General features: G+C 41.5%; 3 protein-coding genes and 1 non-coding gene across 7 annotated transcripts in view; 2 read left to right on the top strand and 2 right to left on the bottom strand.

The window, feature by feature from the left end:
• Positions 1–298: 298 nt before the first annotated feature.
• On the bottom strand, positions 299–6,763 carry trmt2a (tRNA methyltransferase 2 homolog A). Of its 3 annotated transcripts, none has more exons than XM_046034416.1 (12): positions 6,625–6,763; positions 4,802–5,431; positions 4,397–4,505; positions 3,583–3,764; positions 3,324–3,438; positions 3,093–3,208; positions 2,899–3,010; positions 2,529–2,651; positions 1,819–1,894; positions 952–1,068; positions 763–859; positions 299–680 (listed from the first exon to the last, which is right to left on the bottom strand). In XM_046034416.1, exons 2-12 carry the CDS (start codon positions 5,425–5,427, stop codon positions 506–508), a joined length of 1,848 nt encoding a protein of 615 aa, XP_045890372.1. In that variant the 5' UTR covers positions 5,428–5,431; positions 6,625–6,763; the 3' UTR covers positions 299–505. The 3 variants fall into 3 exon arrangements, with proteins under 3 accessions (XP_045890372.1, XP_045890373.1, XP_045890374.1); XM_046034417.1 differs by having other exon boundaries at positions 4,802–5,433; positions 6,630–6,760; XM_046034418.1 differs by lacking the exon at positions 6,625–6,763 and adding an exon at positions 5,690–5,808.
• A 2,590-nt stretch (positions 6,764–9,353) lies between these two features.
• On the top strand, positions 9,354–15,886 carry ranbp1 (RAN binding protein 1). The gene is made up of 6 exons (XM_046035899.1): positions 9,354–9,506; positions 11,295–11,428; positions 11,585–11,742; positions 13,267–13,395; positions 14,034–14,102; positions 14,659–15,886. The coding sequence occupies exons 1-6, from the start codon at positions 9,492–9,494 to the stop codon at positions 14,808–14,810; spliced, it is 657 nt and encodes a 218-aa protein (XP_045891855.1). The 5' UTR covers positions 9,354–9,491; the 3' UTR covers positions 14,811–15,886.
• LOC123961065 lies at positions 14,303–14,431 on the top strand. Its single transcript, XR_006822654.1, has one exon. It is a non-coding gene; the product is annotated as a small nucleolar RNA SNORA77 (small nucleolar RNA).
• Positions 15,887–16,170: 284 nt separating the features above from the next.
• The window catches only part of zdhhc8b (zinc finger DHHC-type palmitoyltransferase 8b), a 66,178-nt gene continuing 60,381 nt past the window's right edge, over positions 16,171–21,967 (bottom strand). For both annotated transcript variants that reach the window (XM_046034458.1, XM_046034457.1), the window contains 3 exons: positions 20,913–21,019; positions 19,670–20,736; positions 16,171–19,097 (listed from right to left, as the gene is read on the bottom strand). In XM_046034458.1, coding sequence (XP_045890414.1) covers positions 18,965–19,097; positions 19,670–20,736; positions 20,913–21,019 — 1,307 coding nt within the window. In that variant the 3' untranslated portion in view covers positions 16,171–18,964. The remainder of the gene's footprint in view (positions 19,098–19,669; positions 20,737–20,912; positions 21,020–21,967) is intronic.

Below are 21,967 nucleotides of genomic sequence, written 5' to 3'. Positions count from 1 at the left end.
ATCCTAGTGCTTATATTTTTTTAGTTACTAGTAACAATTGAAATGTTACTAACAAGCCATTTTACTAGTCATTGAATGACTAACCAAGGAAAATATACTAGTAGGTACTAGAAACTGCAGAGCCCCATTGATTTCAATGGCAAAAATCTGTTACTAGTACTTGATTTATAGTTATTAGTTACTAGTATGTATTTAATTGTTACTTGAATAGAGACTATTAAGTTTTAAGGAATGTTAAAACTGCTTGCCATAAAGGGACAGTCCATAAACCTCAGTTAATCAAAATGCAGTACACACATTCTGTATTAACACCAGTTTATTGGAAGCACAAATTAATATTGCATTATAAAACAACAAGGACTTTACTGGATTAATGGTAAATTATGTTGTTTGGGTAAATTAACGCTTTTAAAGTGAAGGCCTGATACTTCAACAAATGAGAGGAAGGCTCCTTGCATCTCTTGTACGGAAAGCCTATCAAACTGAGCAGGATCTGTTTCTAAGGCTAAGACCCTGTCTCTTCCTGAGTGGTGCCGGCCTGCTGCTGGGAATTGTAGTCCACTCTCTCCAGCAGCAGAAGCATCTCCACGTGCATGGTCTGAGGGAACAGATCCACAGCCATGGCCCGCACCGGACGGAATGGGGCCCCATGAACTCTGTTGGACGGCGCTCTGCACAGACTAAAAGACAGAATTTATTTTTTTACCATTTTATACAATCACCTGCCATCAAAATAATATTGGTAAGATATTAAACACTCACTCGATGAAGTTATTCATGGCTGCCTTAGCGTTGCACGCCACATAAACCAGCCTCTTCAGGTGCTCTGCCCTCCTGATGGCAAGTATCACCTTGGAATCTTTGTTTGAAAGGAAGACAAGAACTCCTAGTACGTGATGGATCTTGAAATGAGTGAAAAATCATTTTCGTGTTTTTAGCTTGTTAACTCACGAAGGCCTGCCCTCGGCGGATCCACAACGGCCGTGATGTTGGGTGACACGAGCGCGTTGAGAATGTTGGGGAACACATCCTCAGCTTTTCCACAGTGAAACTCAACATTACTTAGACCTTCAAATGCAAACATGAAAACCAGATTTAAAAAAAACAAACGTTGATCACGCTCTAGTTATGAAGGAAACTAGAGGATCTAATTTTCAAAAAGGTAATTTTATGAAACCATGACTGTTGTCATCAATACCTTCTTTATGACTACAGGCTTTAAGCTTCCTGTTTTTCAAATTAAGGAAGATTTTTCGATTTCTGTTAGGGGCCTTGCTTATTTTATTGAGGGATTTTAAAGCATTTTCTGTGGAAGTTTGTCATTTGCTTTAAACACACTGGGGGGCTCTTGCCCTCTGGAGAATATTTACATTTGATGGAATGAGTCATATGCCATAAAAAACAGTGTCTTGGATTTGAATATTTCACTCAAAGTAGGACATTAATTAAGAACTGGAACAAGCCGATACGTACAGTTCAAAAAGTCTTGTTTAGGGGAAATTTCAGAGGAAAGTCAGGATAATGACAAGTTAATAAGTGCAGACAGACAATTAAAGTTTTTATTGAACAATCTACAAATTAGAAAAATTGCAATAAGTTTACATAGTTTATCTATAACTGGTCATTACTGTTTATTTTATTGATATCTATGTCTTAATGGTAGCTGTGTTTTTTTGCCCTGAATAATTCCAATTTATACATAAAGTCTGGGGAAACGACAACCACAAAATCTACTGACATCTTATACCCATACTGACCTTCCTACGTGATGTCACACACAAATGACTGGCGGTAGCTTGACCTTATCTGGTCTCTTACCATTGAGCTTTGCGTTAACTTTGGCATCCTCCACTGCTTCCTGGCACAGCTCGATCCCAATCACCTTCTTTACCCTCTGGGGGCAAAAGTCCAATGAAAAAAAAAAAAAAACATCAGAACCTCCATTTTCATCCAAGAGGGACTATAAAGTGTCAAAAAGGGGTTTTGTTTGCAGACTTGTTACATCCCTTTGCCAATAACTGCACAAACCCTGACGCAGCAATTTATTACAGTGTAGAGGTCGCTGTATCCGTTGTTATGTGTGGTATTATCCTTTGCAGTAATCTTAAAGGTCTAAATGCTATTTCAAAGCTCTCATCACACTGACAGGAGTTAGATTCTGGTTAAAAAAAAAAATACTGATTTATCTACTTGGCCTAAAAGTTGTCAAATTTGGTTACTAATTTTCTAACAAGTTTCTTCTATTATAGTGGAAATACAGTGCCTAATTGGCACACTTCTAGTTAATTAATTCCAGTTAATTGTTATGACAACTTTTTCAAATTAATTTCAAATCTCTTCTACAGGCAAACATACAATACAATATATATTTAGAATAAAGACCGTGAGAACATTTAAACACCAAAAACATGATGTGGACGTCATTAAGAAAGTGCATGTGCAGACTGATACAGTATCTGTTACTAACTCATATAAAAACAAAATAAAACAAAATGCCAGGTGAATTAAGTTTCTGTTACATAACTAACCTTAGCCAGAGAGATGCCGATGGTTCCCGTCCCACAGCACACATCCAGTACTGTGCTGTCCTGATCCAGCTTGGCCCATTCCCCCACAGCAGAGTACAGCACCTCTGCAGCGCCTGTATTCACCTGCCATGCAACACACACACACACACACACACACAATTACAGAGACCGCAGCTGGAACCATCGTGCATTTGTGGGTTGTAAAATACAATACAGCACTCCAGAAATGCTCCAGTGCAGGTGTTCAGAGACGAATGGGGAATAGCCTGTACTTAGTTAGTGTGAACAGTGAGTGACTGTATAAACTTTTAGGAATTTGCTGGAAAAGAACATGCGGTTGTGGAAATGTTTGGAAGTAAACCTTTCTTACCTGGAAGAAGGAGTGAGGAGATATTCTGAACTTGAGACCCAGGAGTTCCTCATGAATGCAGCCCTCTCCAGCCACCAGCTCACAGGGCAAGTCCTCCACGTTAGGAGAAGTCCTTGAAAGCCAAAGACATTTCTCATCGTCTGCTCTCCAAAGTTCACCCTTGTGACCCCCACAGCATCCTGATTTTTTCTTACCTTTGACCCTCCCTAACAAAGTAAAGAGAGGTTACTCCGCTGTCTTTCCCCTCTCCTTCTGTAAAGTACTCCTTCATGGAGCTCTTTAATGCATTGACCTCCTCCTCTTCAAGTTTCTAGGGAGTCATTAAACAAGTAAAAGACATTTGAAAAAATCAAATCTAACAATGTTCGATTCCATTTTCTGAAACAGGACCAAACACACACGTTGTAAACAGAACATTTCCTCACCTGTGGGTTGAAGAACACTACAGCCATGGCTTGTTTGGTCCTCGTAGTCCGTACAGTCAGCTGCTTCCAGTGGCCTTCATATGTCTCGGGACTGTACACACAGTATGGTGTTGTCCTGCAAGATTAAATGCAACAGAGGAACCATTTTAGTTTTCTGGGTTGAGACTAGGCTCTGATGCAAATCTAGCTAACGAAATAGCTCGTGGAAACTGCCTATATGCCTATGTTGTTGTGGACCATCATGATGGTGTAATAATACCTGATGAACTTCTGAAACTCGCTGACCACTCTCTTGGCCTCGGCAGAGACGTGGCAGGTGTCAGCCGGCCCCACCACAGCACAGGAGCCGCCTTTATATTTCCCCAGGCGGAAACCGATGGTCTTGTCCTCACCGTCTGCACCCGCTGAGATGAGGAACTCACACTTGTTTCTGTACTCTGTCTGCCATGAGGCAGGTAAAAAAAAAAAAAAAAAAAAAAAAAGGTGAACAGCGTTAGGGCTAGATTTACTGCTTCACACAGTGTATTTTGATCTGAGTTGAAAGATTAAAGAATGTTTTGTACAAAGAGAATTTACAACATTTTGGTTATTGTACCTCTTAAAAATATAGTGATACTTCAGCCTGGCCCATTTTAAGACACTAATCTCTAATTGAGTTGTATGTATTCAAGATACAAGTACGACATGTGTGTATCTCAGTAGACTGACTGAAAATAAATAAAAATCTCGAAATCCTGCCAGTGGCAGGAAAAGGCTGGACTAAAGGACAGCACAGAAGCACTAATCATGGTGGCACAAGAACAGGCACTCAGTACAAGATCAATAGAGGCTGGGGTCTACCACACCAGGCAGGACCCCTGGTGCAGACTGGCCGAGCTAAGATCCTGTGAGACTTCGAGATCCAGACTGACAAACTCGTGATGGCTAACCAACCAGACATCGTGCTGATCAACAAACAGCAGAAGAAGGCTTTTTATATATATATATATATATATATATATATATATATATACATACATACACACACACACACACATACACACACACACACACACACACACACACACACACACCTGTGTAGGAGATGGTCGGATATCTTCCAGAGGACAACACATTTTGTTGTATTTCCCTTTCTGTGCAAACAGCCACGGCAACATGGCTTTGTTGGTGCTGCCAATCTCTCTGAAAAAGAAAAACAACGTCACGTCAGTCAGTGTGCAACTATGCAAGAATGCCTGAAACATTAATACAACCTCCTGTGTGGAGGGGCTTAATGTTAATTTTTAAAGAGATTACTACATGATAAGAAGAAAAGATGGTAAAGCTCTAACGTTATTTAAAGTGGAAACTGTCAGGAGCTCCTCTAAATATGCTGTTGGCTTTCATTAACATGCATTTGGTTAAAAATCCAGTGTTGATACTGCACACATGATCCCACATGTACAGATGTATGCATCAGACTCTACATAATCACTTACTTGGCCAGCCTCTGCAGGACCCCCACCACCTCCTGCTCCTTCCTCCTCAGCTGCTCCTCATAAGGCACGTTCCACAGAGGCGTCACCACGTTGGCTATCTGGACGCTGAGCGGCTCCTCTGCCTCGTCCCGCTCCGTTCGCTTGGATGGGGGCTGCCCTCCCGCGCCCTCTCCCTCCCCCTGCTTCCTCTTCCTCAGGATGGGGTCTGCTTTGGGTTTGGCCAGCCTGACGCTCAGCACCTGGCCCTTCCACTGTGTGCCATGAACCGTCTTCATGGCCTTGTCGCGCTCCTCCTCGTTCTTAAAGGTGACGAAAGCGAACATCTGCTTGCCGAACAGCTTGATTTTGTGCGGGTTGAGGCCCTGTTTGGCCAGGAACTTCTTCAGGTCGTTAAAGCCGATGAACTTGGGTAGATTCCTGATCTCCACCTTGTAGATCTCAGACGTGAATAGGTCCTCTTTGATGTAGCGGTACACGCTGGGGTCGGATGCTGCCTCGTTCGCGCCCTCGGCTTTGACATCAGACTTTCCATCATCAGTGTTGGAGTCCTCGGGGAGGTCATCAGGCTTCTTCTCCTCCTTTGAGGGGGGAGTATCAGCCACTGGGCTTCCACTAACATCTGCCATCACTCTGTTGGGTGGCAAAATTAATAATTAGCAGATTGACACTGATGTTGTATTTAAAAAGATGTGATAGCTGTCCTCTAATATATTTGGTTTAGGAGACATTGTAACTCAAAATCTAAGGCTGCGGTCGTATTTTCTTTTTTGCTAAAGAAGCTTCCTAATTGAGTGAAATGACCCGGAATAATTTAAATTGCAGCCATGATAAGAGCTGGTCCTATTCTCCAGAAGCTAAGGAAAGGAGCTTCAGCGCTTCCTTTATTACCTCTTTAATCATTGGGCTACTCTGGACCATCCTTTATGAAAGGACAGGAGATAATGCTGTCCCACAGCAACATTTAAAGCGACGCAGTTGCTTTGTAGTTTCCCCACGGCACACCAACGCTGACGTAGAAACAACAGATAAGAAATATTTACCGTAATTAAAATGTATAATAAGTGATGGTTGACAGTAAGGTAAGGTATACTTTATTGTCACAAATTCAATCTCTGTGTTAAACGCATCCCTGGTCAATGGCACAGACTGGAGAACCTAATATGTTTTTGACGGTGGAAAACTCTGGCAGCAAGGGGAAAATATGCAAACTCCACACAGAAAGGCCGGGACGACCAGGGTTCAAACCCAGGACCTTCTTGCTGTGTGGCCACAGTGCTATCCACTGGCCCACTGTGGATGTATACATGGAAAACATCTTCTGTGTTTGACAGGAAACCTTACTTTTTTTATAAAGCTTTGAGTTTGTTACTGTAGCCTACTCATCTTGTATTTATTATAGATAAAGTTTTTTTTAAGCCCAGAGGCAGTGCAGTCGGATTCTCTGTCTTTTCCTAATGAATTCCTCTTCACAACCTTTTTTGTTTTTTACTTTTCGACCGCAGCCTAAGACATAACGGTGAAATAAAAAAAAAACAAGGTTACAGCTGCCACAACGTTTACATTAAAAAAAACAAAAACAGCATTAAAAATGCCTTGTTGTTTTAAAGACTTGGGTTTCAGCTGCACATCATGCTTAAACCCTTTTCATCACTTATTCTGCAGACAGATGGATCTCATGTTTGCTACAGGCTGATGTGGCCTAAGTTATTTCCTGTTTAGAGGAATTGATCCAGTATCTGTTTTAATTTCTAACCCTTTATAGTTTCCTATCGTGCTAAATATCATTCAGTGGAGGTCCAGATAATGTTTTGCAGCTACCTTACCTTCTTGTTTTATTCCACTTCTCAGTGAAACGCACAGGGCGCTGCCATGTTGGTTTGACCACGTGCAGCGGCGAACTCTGAACTGTTTTTAAAGTGATAGTCCTCTTCTCGGGGCTCGAGCTCCACGTCCATTTTTATTCAGGACTCCACCATTTACACGTGTTATACTAATGGTTATACCAAGCACTAAGTGAAAGAAGCGCATTACCAAATTGTGCATAAGATCTACCGAAAATAATAATACACTATAATAATAAAAAAATTCGCACAGCTACCCACACAGACTTTTTATGTATTTACATATTTGACAATGGTCCTGACATGTCGGGAAGTAATACAATGACAGGGATAAATTAATGCACCGGTTGGGGGTGGAGGGGGTTGCAAAAACAAGCATTTTTGAATAAGGACTTCCGTCTACTTTGTGGACTTGTAAACGATGTACATTATAAACTGACATGACAGTGACACATGCATTACACCATGTTATAAAAAGGGCCCAAAGTTTAAGTTTATGCAGGCAGACCTTCAACTACCTCTGTCTCCCTCTCAAATCCAACCGAGTCAGCAGTTGGAAAAATGTGTTTCTCTCAACGTCCCCGAAATAATAATGAGAACATTTGTGTCTTGTTTCAGAAAGAAAATATTTCTAATCCACATGTTATATCATATTAGAACCGATTTGTAAATGACATTGATTGGAAAAAAGCCTGGACGACTTCTTACAAATACCTGATTGTGAGCAAGGTGAAGGAAGTGTCGTTTAGAATAATTCACCAATATTACACAACATATAATCTATGACGAACACAATCAGCCGTAATCTAAGTTTTCTGTATCGCTCCATAAACTGCTTCAATTTCCAGATGAGGAAAATAATTGTCACACAGTTACTATTGACTATGTTGGATTATGCTGCTGATTGTTTATCAAAATACTTTTGACTCTGATCTTCAAACCCTTAAAGTAATCTATAACAGCCTCTGCAGATTTCTCTTATGTTGAGGTGTCCTTACAGAACTCAGTACTGCTCCTTTTAGAAATCCTGAACTGGCTACGTCTTACAATTTATCAAAAAGCACACGCATTTACCTAAACTCTACACATATCCCTTCATTAACATTCAATATTGTTCTCAAGTCAGCACAGCTTGAGCTCAATTAGCACACAACCACCTAGGTGGAAACCCAGGTCATAATTAATAACACACCAATCATAACCTTCAATAGGTCGTCTGCCTTTACATCCACATGAAGGTTAATGACATCCCATTCTTAATCTGTAGGGTTTAATATGGCGTTGTCCCAACCTTTGCTGCTATATCAGCTTCAACTCTTCTGGAAAGGCTGTCCACAAGGTTTAGGAGTGTGTTCATGGGAATTGTTGACCATTTTTCTAGAAGCGCATTTGTGAGGTCAGGCACAGATGTTGGAAGAGAAGACCTGGCTCGCAGTCTCCGCTCTAATTCATCCCAAAGGTGTTCTGTCAGGTTGGGGTCAGGACTCTGTGCAGGCCAGTCATGTTCTTCCACACCAAACTCGCTCAGTCTTTATAGACCTTGCTTTGTGCACTGGTGCGCTGTCACGTAGGAAAAGGCAACCATCCCCACAAGTTGGGAGCATGAAATTGTCCAAAGTATCTTGGTATGCTGAAGCATTAACAGTTCCTTTCACTGGAACTAAGGGGCCAAGCCCAACCACCAAACTTTACACTTGGCACAATGCAGTCACGCAAGTACCGTGTATAGTAAGTAAGTAAGTAAGTATAGTGTAGATAAAGGGCCAGAGTCAGTTCATGTGTCTGAGGACACCAAAGGGGAGGAGGGAAGTAGAGGAATAGGGAGGAGGAGGAGATGGAGGAGGAGAATCTCTGGCCTTTCCCAGACGAAAGACAGGATGCTGGGGCAGAACAATTTGTTGTTTGGCGTGTTGTGTTGTACTGTACATTACACTAAGGACTAAAAATGTTCAAATGTTTACATTTGTTGTGTTCATCATGTGAAAAGGTTTCTGAGGGGAGAACCACAAGCAACATTACTTATAACCAATTGTTGAAGTATTGTTTTGAATTTATCTCACCAGTGTGTAAGACTGTGTTGTAGAGTGTTTGTTTTTGAGGGCCCATGTGTGTCATGTCTGAGGGCAAAGTTTGGTTTTTCAGCAAGATTCGATGGTTTTGAGTGGAGAGCTTGATTTTGCCCTGAAAGTAGGAAGTTTGGCTAAGAGGGTGAGAAGCTATGGCTTTGTGTTTATAGTTACGAGATGACGTCTTCCTGTCCTTTTAACAACAGCCTTTTCTGTATATGTAATCAGTATTCTTTTTATGTTCCTGTGTGTATCTTTTTTTTTACTTTGTGTGGGTGATGTGAGTTAATGGGGATGTTGTGCAGGATGGTTGGTAATTGGGAGCCTCTTTTTCTTTGGTATGAATTGATGTCTCCTGTATGTCACTTGTGATTGTGTTTCTTTGTTTATTGAACCATTTGTATGTTTTGTGTTGGACCCCCCTTGAAAACGAGATGTTTCATCCTCAAGGGTTTATCCATGAATAAACTTACTTCTCAATAATAATAATAATAATAATCCTTATTTGTAGAGCACTTTTCAAAAACAAGTTACAAAGTGCTTTAACAAGTAGGTGTAATGAATTCATAGACAATATATGAAATACAAAATCAATCAATACAATGATCGTTACAGGCAATCGCCGAGACAAGAGAGGCGGTGCGCGCGCCGCCAGCGCATACGTAGGAAATTCGGCGCGCGAAAGCTGTAGCAGGAAGTGAGAGTAGCTGAAGGGAAGCGGCGGCCAGTCCGGGATTTGAATCTATCAAACTACTTCCATAATCTACAAACATCTACATTACGATGGCAGACCCGAAGGTGAGGTCACACATTTTAGGTGCCCTGATGAGTTGTGTTCGCCTTGAAATCGGAATTTAGTGACAAACGTGGTGTTTTTTAGGCTATAATTCGTCAAAGTTTGTAAAGGAAGCTGCGAGAAATGCCGACAATCATGATGTTGGCTTTCGTGATGCTAGAAAGGCTAATAGGTGTTTTTCTTTTTTTTTTTCATGGCTGTAGCGATGTGCATTGAAAGCGTGCCAAACTTCATGGCAGACTGCTAGATATGTCAAGGGTGTGGGATTTAAATACTCGTTTATTTTAGAGTTAGAAAAGTAACGTTACTCGGAAGTCTGCCGCCAGTCAGCATGTTAACACTAACGTTAGCCTCCGACCGTTAGCTGCTTATAGAAAGAAAATGGGCACGACGTTAACGATTAAACTAAACTATCGTCAGTTATTTTAACAGGGTGGGGTTACTATATTAATGTAACCTGCTTTCCAGGACAGGAGCTCTGTTCCTTGCCTTTGTCTGCCAAGCACAACAGTTGCTAACATCAGGTCGGCTAATGTTAGCTAGCTTTAATAAATGCAGGGCGCTGGAGTCAGTTACTGCGTATTATCCGGCAGTTCAGTCACACGGTTTAAAACATGCAAGTTATCCCCCAAATATCATGTCACGCCAAGTTCCTGTCAAATTAAGTGTATTAGTTCGCGACACAAACCGTGGTGCGAAAAAATTCCCCTCCAAAACGATGGTTAGCTTTCAACTAGCCTGCTAGTGAAAGGCCTTGTTACCTAGCTAGGCAACTTCACAATGAGTTGTCTTTGAAAACCAAAGTTGGATCAAGTGTTTGTTAACATTAATATATAAAGAAGTAAATGTGCAACTGCGACAAAACTAAACGTTTAAGATGTCCACCTAATCATTAAAACTAGTGGCCATTTTAAATAAATTTAAAAACGACGTTATTTTAATGAGAATTACAGTTTGTAGCTTAACTTGCAACGACTTTTTAACATTTGGATACACGTAAAATCATAATGGGCTAGAAGTACGTTTGCGAAATCACCTTGAATATAAGTCTCCCACCTGTGCTCAGTTTCATATCCGCTAAATTATACGGCACAGGGCTCTTTGCACATTTTTATCACAAGGCAAGAACTTGCATATAGCCAAGAAATTATATTCTTCTTATTTTACCAGGCAAGTTAATTAAGAACATTCTTATTTACAAAAAAAGGGGCCTGGCAGGGTACAAAGGGAATGGATACTGGGATTAAATAAAAAAAAATAAATTAAAAATACAAACACAGTCCCAACAACAAACTTTTTTAAAAACAGGCACAAAGAAACCAAATGAAAGAATAATAAAACACGGAGAACAAGAAACATAACAGACTAAGACATACCATAATTAATGTAGTTTTGTACCAGTCGTTTGGCGCGGCAAACTAAAAGACAGTGCGACCCGGTACTAAATTTGTCTGTTTGTGCCATATTAATGTTACAGTCTAACAAGTCATTTAATCTTACACACACACCGACGCGAGAACATGCAACCCCAAATAGAATTAAAGATGCTTGGCTCAGCAACTGTGATTTACTAAAGGCTTTGCCAATTCCCCCTACAAAAGCTATACTTAACCAATGAGCTCTTAAATCCCTCCATTGAAGCGTTCATGGCCTGTTGGTCTGTTGTCAGAAGACTGACTCACACTGACCATACCACACGCCTAATTGATTTAACTTGCTGTGCATGTCTGAAAGGGGATACCTGGAAATTTTGAATTTGCACTAACTCATCCACTGCTTATCCTTTTTAGGACCAGGAAGACCATGACACCACTGCAGATAACGCAGAGGACTCTAATCATGACCCCCACTTTGAGCCCATTGTGTCCCTTCCTGAGCAGGATGTGAAAACACTAGAAGAGGATGAGGAAGAACTCTTTAAGATGTAAGTTGCTTTAATGGTTTTAAATTATTATTCACCTGCATGTTTTGCTTTAATTTGCATTTTGCTGCCCAGTGCTGGGACTTTTTGGTAAGCCAGTACTTTGGTGTCTTCGCCAGGAGTGGCACCCTGTTAATGAAGTATGCCTTGTTTTCCCAGGCGGGCTAAGCTATATCGTTTTGCCTCTGAGAACGACCCTCCAGAGTGGAAGGAGAGGGGGACTGGTGATGTGAAGCTGCTGAAACACAAAGAGAGGGGCACAATCCGCCTCCTGATGAGGAGAGACCGAACCTTGAAGATTTGTGCCAATCATAACGGTGAGTCAAGTTAAATATAAAATCAAATATAATTAAAACGCTATTTTTATATCGGGATACAACTGACTATAGTAAGACATATATAAAATGTCCTTTTTCTGAACATTTACTTTTTGACATGTTGACAGTGTGGAAGCATTTTAAAGTGTCCGAGAAAGATGCAAAAATCGCCGTTTGCAAACACTGTTCTGCTGAATTGTCTCCCAGCACATCCACACTGTCTGTTGCTGACTTCTTAGAAAAGGCAACAAAGTCTGACTGACCCGCTTTGAGTGTTTCTGTCACTCATTTCTGAGAGGGTGATTAAGCTAGCCACGCCTAAATTTGGAGCGCACATGGATTCAAACCTTTATGGTAAATCCACTGAAACGGCCCAGAGCGAGCTGCCAGGCAGGTTAGCGACTTTATCCTGTCAGTTTCTCTCTTTACAAAGACAAGTGTTGCAGTATGAGAGTCCTACCTGAAGAGAGGCTGTGAAGTCTTCATGTTACGCCATATGAGAACCACATACAACATTATTTATCAAATTGGTTCGGACTTGATTCATTTAGCGCGAGGATACACATGTGACAACGTCCGGTTTTCAAAATAAGGTGTCTATGTATAAGTCTAAGTATGGAAATAAGATTAATTGGATTATATTCAGAGAAAGTATAAAGCATATTACATGTGTCCATTAAAAGTAAATGGACTCATGTAATTTACTTTACCGGACCCTCTCGGGCCTCAGACCCACCCACCATAGTCTCCTCAAAACCTGTGGGAAACGTTGAGTAAAATGCACATGTTGACTATTTAATTTATGCAATAGAGGGGGGAAAGGCAACAAAAAAAGGTGAAAAACCTTTGTTCGGTATTCGTGAAGCTTTTCATTATATTCGGCTCTGGCCGAAAATTGCCATCCCTAGTTACATGGTGCAGTTTGTCACCTTTGTTCTTACCGATCAAGAAGGGTGCATCACATTTACATGATTTTCTCAGATAAGTGCTTTATATTGAATATTTGCATTCCCCCAAACAAATGCAAGTACAGCTGAATGGAGGACAAGACAAATGTAAGGAGACAGTTAACAATATAGTTTTCCCAAGTGTAGTAAACACGGACTACAGGTTCTGGTAAGAACAGAAACGGCACCAAACTAATGTTTAGATTATATAGTTAACATTAACTTATAGTGTATTGTGCAACCAGAAGGTATAACTTACCACAGATTGAATATAATTATCTTTATTTATAGATCACTTTTTAAAACAATGTCACACAGTGCTTTCACACGAGCATAGACAATAAAACACTTAAATAAAATAAGATACACGATAAAAGCAGGAAGAAACTTAAAATACAGTTAAAAGAAAAATAGATAATTAAAATCAACTACAATCAAGAAAGTCTCCTATAAAAGTATGCGTTAAGGGATTTAAAAGAGTTCACTGACTGATTTCCTCGGGTAGGCTGTCCTATATCCTTACATCATGTATCATGCTTTCATGTGTCAACCTTGTTCCCTCTCTTGTGAACTACAGTTGTACCTACGATGGAGCTGAAGCCCAACGCTGGCAGTGACAGGGCGTGGGTGTGGAACACACTAGCAGATTATGCTGACGAATGTCCCAAACCTGAGCTCCTGGCAATACGCTTTTTAAATGCAGAAAGTAAGTATCTAACTCAATATCACACTTGAAGGGTGCCCAAACCAGTGTTGAACATGGATTATTAGTGATTGCACTGATGCCTCAATCGTCTCGAAATCATTGAATCTTTGTGTTCCCCGTTGCGCACAATCAACCCCTGCCATAGTTACACAAGCACACCTAACCTATGCCATCTTTTCCCAGCACTCTCTCCTCTACAACACAATACATAACATACACCAATCTTTATTTGGAAATGGAACATGATGTCCAATCTAATCCATAATTTAAATCCAAGGGTGACCAAAGCAAAGATGCTTCAGAACTAAACGTCTGTTCTACAAAAGTAAAGTAGTTTCCAACACTGCTTTATTGAAGAGCGTGCGTGTGTGCATGTTAAAAGCCTCCTGTCCACCAGCTAGACTGCCTAATTTGCCTGCAGCCTTGCACTTTGCCAGGAGAGCTCACTGGGACTGAAGCTTCAAGTAATGAACCCATTTTCGAAACTACTGGCTGAAGCGGTTCAGTGGATTATATGGTGGACACACTGAAGTGAAACAGCTGTTTTCTCACTGGTTTTCCCATTTGCCAGAATGATGCCGCAGCCGCACAACAGCATGGTGATGTGAATGTATGCTAACTCTCTGTTCTGTTTACAGATGCTCAGCGGTTCAAGGTAAAGTTTGATGAGTGCAAGGAGGAGGTCAAAAAAAATCTAGAGGGAACGGGTATGTGAAACTTAATGTTTTTTGCAAATACGTTATTTAAAATGTGCATTGGTTTAGTAGAGTTGGAATCCACGTTACATAGTGACATGCCTATATTATCAGAGCCGCCAACACAGTTCTACTCATGGGGGAGTGATGTGTATTAAGACCTGTTTTAAATTACATTCAAGCTCGGGGTGACACTACATATTGATGAATATGCAGACACACTCTGTTCTTTGCTGCTCTCTCCAGCATCGGACTTTTTCTGTCTGCTACATAAACGTGCAGAATGTAACACGTAGCTGGTTTTCTGAAAAGCTGGTGACGCTATGTTCTGCAACATTACAATTCATACACTCAGTAGCGTAAACGTCACACGGTCCACGTCAAGTCATAAGTGAAACATTGTGGTAGTATGAAGGGGTGGAATATGAAGTTGGGATGCAAAGTGAAAATATCATGAATGTTTTAAAGACAAACTTAGATGCTAGGCAAGCAAAATTCATGCAAAAACTGAGATGTGTTAACTTTCATAGGTTTTTAGTTGACTAAACATTTCACTGTTTTGCAACAGGCAACACTGATAGCGCAAACAAAGTGGCAGAGAAGCTGGAGGAACTCTCTGTAAAAGACAAGGCGTCAGAAGAGAAGAAGGAAGAGGACAAAAAGGAGACTGAGAAGAAAGAAGATGAGAAAAAGGAGGTGAAGGCTGAGGAGAAGAATTGAAAACCAAGAACTTTGCTTTGCTGATCTTCAATTTATCAGTTTTCCTCTTTTTCTACAATAGACTCTAAATGAACTGAATTTGGACACTTGCATATTATTAGTATTTTTTTTTTTATTATTGGTTTTGCCTCAAGATCACAAGTCCTTGATGCCACTGGGGGGGAGGGGAGAAAATACAACATAGTGAATTCATGAGGAAAAAAAAAACTTTCCTTCCCACCCCTTTTCCTTCTGCACCATGGAATGCTATGCTTTCCTCGTCATCTACAGTTCAATGTTACTTTTGACAAACTGTGAAAAAAGGCTTGTGATAGTGATAATTCCCACATTGGGGTATTTTTTTGTTTTGTTATTCTGAAGCGGAGTTTGTTTGTAGAGGGAGAGAGGATAATGTAGCCTGCTTGTTAGCAGCACAGGGTCAGGGACCAGGCATTATGGAGGTGCATTATGAACATAAAATCCCATGATGCATCTCAGTGGGCCTTCTTACCCTGTCCACGCTTCCGCTGTCTGAAACAAATAAGGTGACGACGTCTCAGCGGATGCCTGTAGAACTAGTCCTTTCTTGGTTCCTCCTTTTATCGGTTCTGTTGGGAGCTGACTAGAAGAGGAATCCACTCCAGACAGTTGAAGGGCATCAGATGCGCGCTGCAGATCACATTGTCCACTGATAAAACTGATAGGAGATCAGATGCACTTAGCTAAGCATTTCTTTTTTTTCTTTTTTTTTTTTATATCTGAAAACCATGAAGTCCAAAGTCAACGGTTCATCAGAGTTTGGTGCAGCTATTCTCTGACTTAAGTCACCAGGAAATCTGAGTTTCTATTCTTTAGGTCATAACATTCCCAGACTTTAAGCATGTAGAGTATATGTAACAGAGTGTGCCCTATCTGATCTGTGTGCTCACCACCCTCCTTTTCTTTCCACTAATTGAGTTCTTAACCTTGCCTCTAAAGCGCATCTAAGTGCCCGTGCATCTGTAAATACATGTATATGGATGAAATGTTGCTTTTCATTTGCACTCAAATGATTTGAAATGTTTCCTCCACCTTCGAATAAAAGCTGTCAAAGACCATGTTTGCATTCATGTAATTTTCACTTGTTTCCTGGGATAGCTGATGATAAAAATGTGCAATTTATAAATACTGCTCTATACATATCTCAAAACAAAAATCGTGTTAAGGGTTGTAGGAGTTTAAACAACATGTGACTACTTATTTGCAAACTACCAATCCTGCAGAGGCTTGGGTTGAATTTTGGCATATGTAATGCAGTTGTTACATAACTGTTAAAGAATGATAATCAGTGTTGTGCAGATGTTCTACATCTTTATTTTTTTATTAAGAATCACTCATTCACTCAAAGAGTCAGAAACTTTTATTTACTCCACTCAGGTCATTGGGAAATATTTCCTCTTCACAAAAATAGGAACGCATTTACATTTATAGTATATTCTATATCTTAATACATATTGAACTTTCTAGTTGAGTTTCAGAAAACAAAATCAGCTCACGTCTGATGGAACAGATTCATTGCTGACAGTCAGGAATGGTCCCTGACCTGCAGTGATGTCCATCCCAAAAGAAAAACCTTGGACTAATGGCAGTCATCTTAGAGAGGAATGACATCGATAAGTGTTTATAGACGTGGTCAAACGGGGGTCTGAAAGTCATGATGGACTGGGCCAAGTCAGCAGCTAACTGTCTATTCAGGTATTTCAATATATTCCAGTTAGCTGTTCTGCTGACAGTTTACACATCAGACTTGTTGACAAAGTAGCCCTGTATACCACAGCCTTACAACAAACAACAATTCAGAAATACACAACTTTAGTAGAGTCTCCTGTGTTACTTCACATTACTCTGTTCATGCTAAGGCAGCTGGGTGAGATCTTAAAAGGGAGACTATACAAGCCAGAAGATTGTAACTACAGCAGCCGACCTTGTCAGAAAGCAAGACTACCACAGACACCGGCCTTTACACTCTGATCTCTGGAGAAAGGAATCTATGAATGTATCAGATATGGGAAGAGGAAAAAAATCCTGCTAAACTATTGGCATTTCATAATTAATTACTATTATTTCTTGTACATTGGCCTTTCTTGCAGAACTTTCTGATCTGCTCAATACAAAACACTAATGGTATTTAATTGTCCCTTAGCGTACAATAGTGTTTCCACTAGCCACATTTTGTTGTGTATGAAACATAGCGTTTCCTCTCAGAAGGCAACAATGGTTTATTGTTAATACAAATGACGCTAATTTACAACTTCACATCCGTGTCAATTCTGGCGTATTTTTTCAGTCAGTGGGTGGAAAATATAAATAAAAACCTTCCACTTGGATATATGTTCATTTTAATGGTCAAATGTAATACATGTTATGAGTCTTTTCTTCAATTAACAGCAAAAAAAAAAAAGAATGACTAACTCTGAGTGGATAATACTGGAGCTGTACCAGACAGCTGCTGAAAATTTATTGATTTGATATTTTCCATCTTTGGGACATCACCTGTTCACTGTCTTTGATAAACTGAAGGGTGGGTAGCCTATTTTAGCACTAAAAACTCATGACAGCTTCTACTGAAAGCCTAATCCTTGACTTGTGTACAGCACATATTGGCAATGTGGATTATGTAACCGTTCACTTGTCAAAGATTGTGGCTTTAATATTTCACGTCCTCATATTACAAATCTTTTCATCATACTTTTTTTTTGTTTTTTTGTTTTTTTACACTGCAAGGTAGAATAAGCTATGTTTACTTAATTAATTTTATCCATTACCATGATCTTATTTATTTACTGAACTTATAATTTATCAACAAAAAACAACTCCACTCAAAATAAAAACACCCATTCCGGGCTTAATTATCTGTATAAAAAAAGATGTATCAAACAAAGCTTTTGAAAGGTTGGGTATAGAAAAAGGAAACAAACTGATTTTAGAAAAACTACAAAATAATGAATGAGTGACCTTCTTTATTTGACTACATTGGACAATGGCTTGTTTCTCTATACTTTTCCATTCCTATGATAGTTACACAAACACAACTTACATTTCTAAACATTTCTTTCTTATTTTATAGACAAAACATAAACAGAAAAGTTGTTTTGGTTGTGCATGGCTGGACTTGTTCTGAAATGTTGGGATGAGGTATTCTGATCTTTCAGAACGAGTAAATCTGCCCAGCACTTGTTTCATGGGTCATGTTGAAATCACTGAACTTCACTAAAACAAACAGCAGCCTATGGTGATGTTCTGCACCTTCGTGAGGGGAATAAAGGGCGCTAAGCTATACTCAAGCCCTAAAAATATTAGACATTCATAATATATGAATTAATATCTAGCATCTCTGCTGGTTGCATTCATTCCTGAGAAATGTCTTTTTGACAAAGAAGGACGTTTTACATTTTATTTTGAATTAAAAGCACGCGTTTCTCGATGAATTTGGAATGCAACCACCAGACATGATACGATGACTGTCTCCTCTTGATATCCCCTTTCCCAGCATCTCATCTCACTTGTCTTGTGTTGCCCGTTGGTGCAGTTGTTTCTGATCTAACTTATCTGTCCTCCATCACTTCTCAAAGCTCTACAACTCCACCAAATATGCTGGAGATGACATGAACAGTACAAGTTCATGCGAAGCACCTTGACTTCTTGAGGTCAACCGACTCGGAAAAGACACTAGTCTTCTCCCGGAGGGCCATGATGAGGATGTCAGTGTTTAATTCATCTGTAGTGTTATTGTTCAGCCTTCAGTTCCTTACTGGAGCAAAGTTTGTGTGTGACAAACGTACGCTTCATGACCACAGCTGACAGACGACAGTAATAACTTTGACCATCTGTGGGACGGTCCACCCTTACGACCAAGATGATGAGCCACAAATTTTTTTTACAACAAGACACTCTAGGACACATAAAGCCTGCAGCGGTATCAGCTGACAACCAACCCCTCTGGTACAAACACACACGGGCAATTGGCTAGACGGACCCACACAGGAGCAGACAGATCCTCTGATTGGACAGTAACTCCAAAACAAGGAGGAGTGCTATGTGCCCCTGACTGGCCGTTATCTAGACTTCACAAAAATAACAGAGAGGAGAGAATCTCTTTGTAGGGTGGTCGTTGGAAGTGGATCCAGTGTCCCTGCTCACACCGATATCTCATACGTGGTGCCTCCTACACCTGTCACCTTTTTGACGTTACTGTGGCGGCTGGGGCTGAGGGTGGCGCCCTGGGCACTGGGGTGGCAGTCCGTCTGCCCATTAACTTTCATGGCCTCTCTGAGTGGAAAGAGGAGAACAGAGAAATTAATTCAACACAAAGAGCCAAAGAGAAGAAGAAGAAGAACACAAACCAAACAATAAAGCATGTGGCAGCATGCAGATTACTTTGTATTTTTAAATGACAAAACAGAATAGCAATGTGGATCATAACTTGAAAGTGTACTTATTAGTGAAGCAAAAGGCTTGGAAATGTTAAGACGTGCAGGTGAAAAGCATGCAAAAGAAAAAGAAATTAGAGGAGTCACACAACTTTATTCATCTGTCATTTGCCAAATCATACAAAAGTGGATATTTTACTAAAAAGGCCAACATAAATCAGAACAGAACAACAAGAATTCCCACCAGACAGTACTTAATATGAATAAATGGACAGAACAGTTGGACAAAGACACCATACACAAATGCTACACATTGCCTCAGTTAGGACTAGTACACTAGCGCCCATGAATTTCTGGCTGTGTCCAGCTGAAGGAGCAGGGTTTCCAGTTTGAATACATTCACTGCTCACCAGTCCCCACTGGCTCAGTACAACGCATGCAGTTCCACTGGGGTTACATTAGGATTCATACCTTGGGCCCCCTGGACGAGGTGAGTCTGTCCTCTCATGGGCACTGATGTAGGAGAGTTTTTGGCGGGAGTAGGAGGGGGATCGGGGCATGGCAGGGGAGTGGGGCTGATGGGCCGGGGAGCGATAGGGGCCCTCGGGGCCAGTGGCCCTGCTGTGGCTGCTGTTGGTGCTACTGTGATCTGTGTGTAGGGAGGTGGATGAAGTCCTAGGGGCGCGGCCCAGCGTGGAGCCGGCATGGCGCAACACAGGGGTTCGTTGCCCATAGCTCACCAGCCCCACCCCCACCAGGTTGTCCCTGGAGCCTCCATAGGCTGGGGGTGTTGGGCCTCTGGAGCTAGGGCCACGAGGCCCATCTGTGTAGCAAGCGCTGGAGGGTAGGCCATAGCCCCCATCAAACACGCCAGAGTCCTGGGCATAGATATGGGTCTGGGAGCGCCCATGCAGTATCTGCCGCTTCTCCCTCTCCTCTATCTCCTTTCGCTCCTGGATGGAGGCCATGATGGTCTTGGAGAGGTTGTCGTAGCGCACAGGGGATGGGTCCCTGTCCCTTGGGTTAGGAGATTGCCTGCCCACCCCCCTGGGTGGCATCACTGGACTGTAGGTGAGGGCGACCTGCTGTCTCTGCATTTCAGGTTCCCGGATGTGGCACATTTTGGTGGGCAGGTAGGGCGAGTGGAACCCCATGGAGGGCATACCACGATGGGCCATGCACTCACTGGCAGTGGCTGGGGAGATGCTGGGATTAAGCAGGCTGTCATAAGACAGGCTGCCATTACGGTTGGAGAGCGTGTTGGGCGAGAAGACACTCTTATAAGGGGTGGACGTGACTGTCTTTGGCTGCAGGGCTGGGAGCTGGCCCTTCTCTGGCAGGCGGTGACCCTGCTTCAGGGTGAGAGAGCGAGAGTTGATGGGGTCAGAGTCCAGCTGGAGGGGAGAGGACTGGAAGGTGCGGTGGAGGGGAGCGTTGGTGTACTCAGGCAGGTCTAGGTTTGGCTCAGATCGGTAGTCATGACCACGGACACCCTCTTCCAAGATGGCCGAGGTCTTCAGGTCATCTGGAATGACAATCTGAGGAGCAAACAACAGAATAACACGTCAAATCTAGGTGGAAATGTCTTTAACAACTGCTACTGAATCTTTTACAACAGGCAATTTACCCCTGGAAATCAGGGTGGCGATAAAATTTCATAGTACCACATTAAGAATGTATCTCATGCATAAGTACTAAACAAATCATGTCTTACCTTCTCTCCAGCAGTGTGGTAGTGGACTTTAGGCATGGTGCCAAAGGACGGCCTGAATTTGTACATGGCTGGAGTGGAAGGGTGGGTCTTACCAGAAAGGGAACTCTCTACAACACACATAGAAAAAGGGAACAAGTTAACAATGTTGAGATAATAGAAATTACACTCTCATATTATCTCGGATTGAAAGTCATTTCTGGGAGAAAAGAAATGACCTCAGAGCTGAATTCCATTAGCAGAATAAAGAGGCTGTAGGGATTGAGTTCTTGGAACACACACCCTCACCATTCCTACAGAATGAAAGTGGATTGGCGTGGGTGGGTAGTCAGATGAGTCCATTCTGTGACTGACATGTAACACGTTTGAGTTCTGCAACAGACAGCTGTCCATCTTTGACAAACAACCTTATCCTTGAACAAAGCTTGAAACCCCAACGGTGCTTCTTAGCAAGTAGCTGCTCCTGTGCTCTGGTGCATGGGAGTGTCTCTGACGGATAATCAAAGAACGCTTACTTCCACAAATCATGAGTCCTCTGAATTACATTAGAAAAAGGGGGAGGAAGTCCATTTTGACCAGCTGCAGTACGCTGAAGTACCACCAGGAAGTGGTGTTGCTCCATGGAAGAGCAGAAAGTGTTCACTCCCTGACCAAATGCACCATAGCACTGAATATCCTCTGGGATCTTGCTGTTGTTGGTTCACCCTATCTATTATTGACCCCTCATACTATTGAATGAAACAGTACAAAGAACATATTACCACTGGTTAACACCCTTAGCTGTAAAACCACCATACCTCCATAACGACACAACAGTCACTCACTTTTTAGATAAAGTCTCATTCTAGACCATATTCCTCTCCCATCTCTCCATTTGGCAGAGCTCTGTTGCAACATACCACCAGAAAAAAGGTGGTGATTCACGTTGCAATGATTCACTATGAAATCTTTCCATTGTACCACAAGTCTAGTGCTGATTCAGTGAACGGGGCTCGTCTCCTTGCTACAAATCAAGCCTATTCTCCGGCCCGACATAAAGAAGGCCATTGACCTGCCAG

This window comes from Micropterus dolomieu, linkage group LG21 (genome assembly GCF_021292245.1).
Source record: "Micropterus dolomieu isolate WLL.071019.BEF.003 ecotype Adirondacks linkage group LG21, ASM2129224v1, whole genome shotgun sequence".
Classification (NCBI taxonomy): domain Eukaryota; kingdom Metazoa; phylum Chordata; class Actinopteri; order Centrarchiformes; family Centrarchidae; genus Micropterus; species Micropterus dolomieu.
Note: the sequence above shows the minus strand (reverse complement) of the source record. Positions and strands in the feature narration are given on the sequence as shown.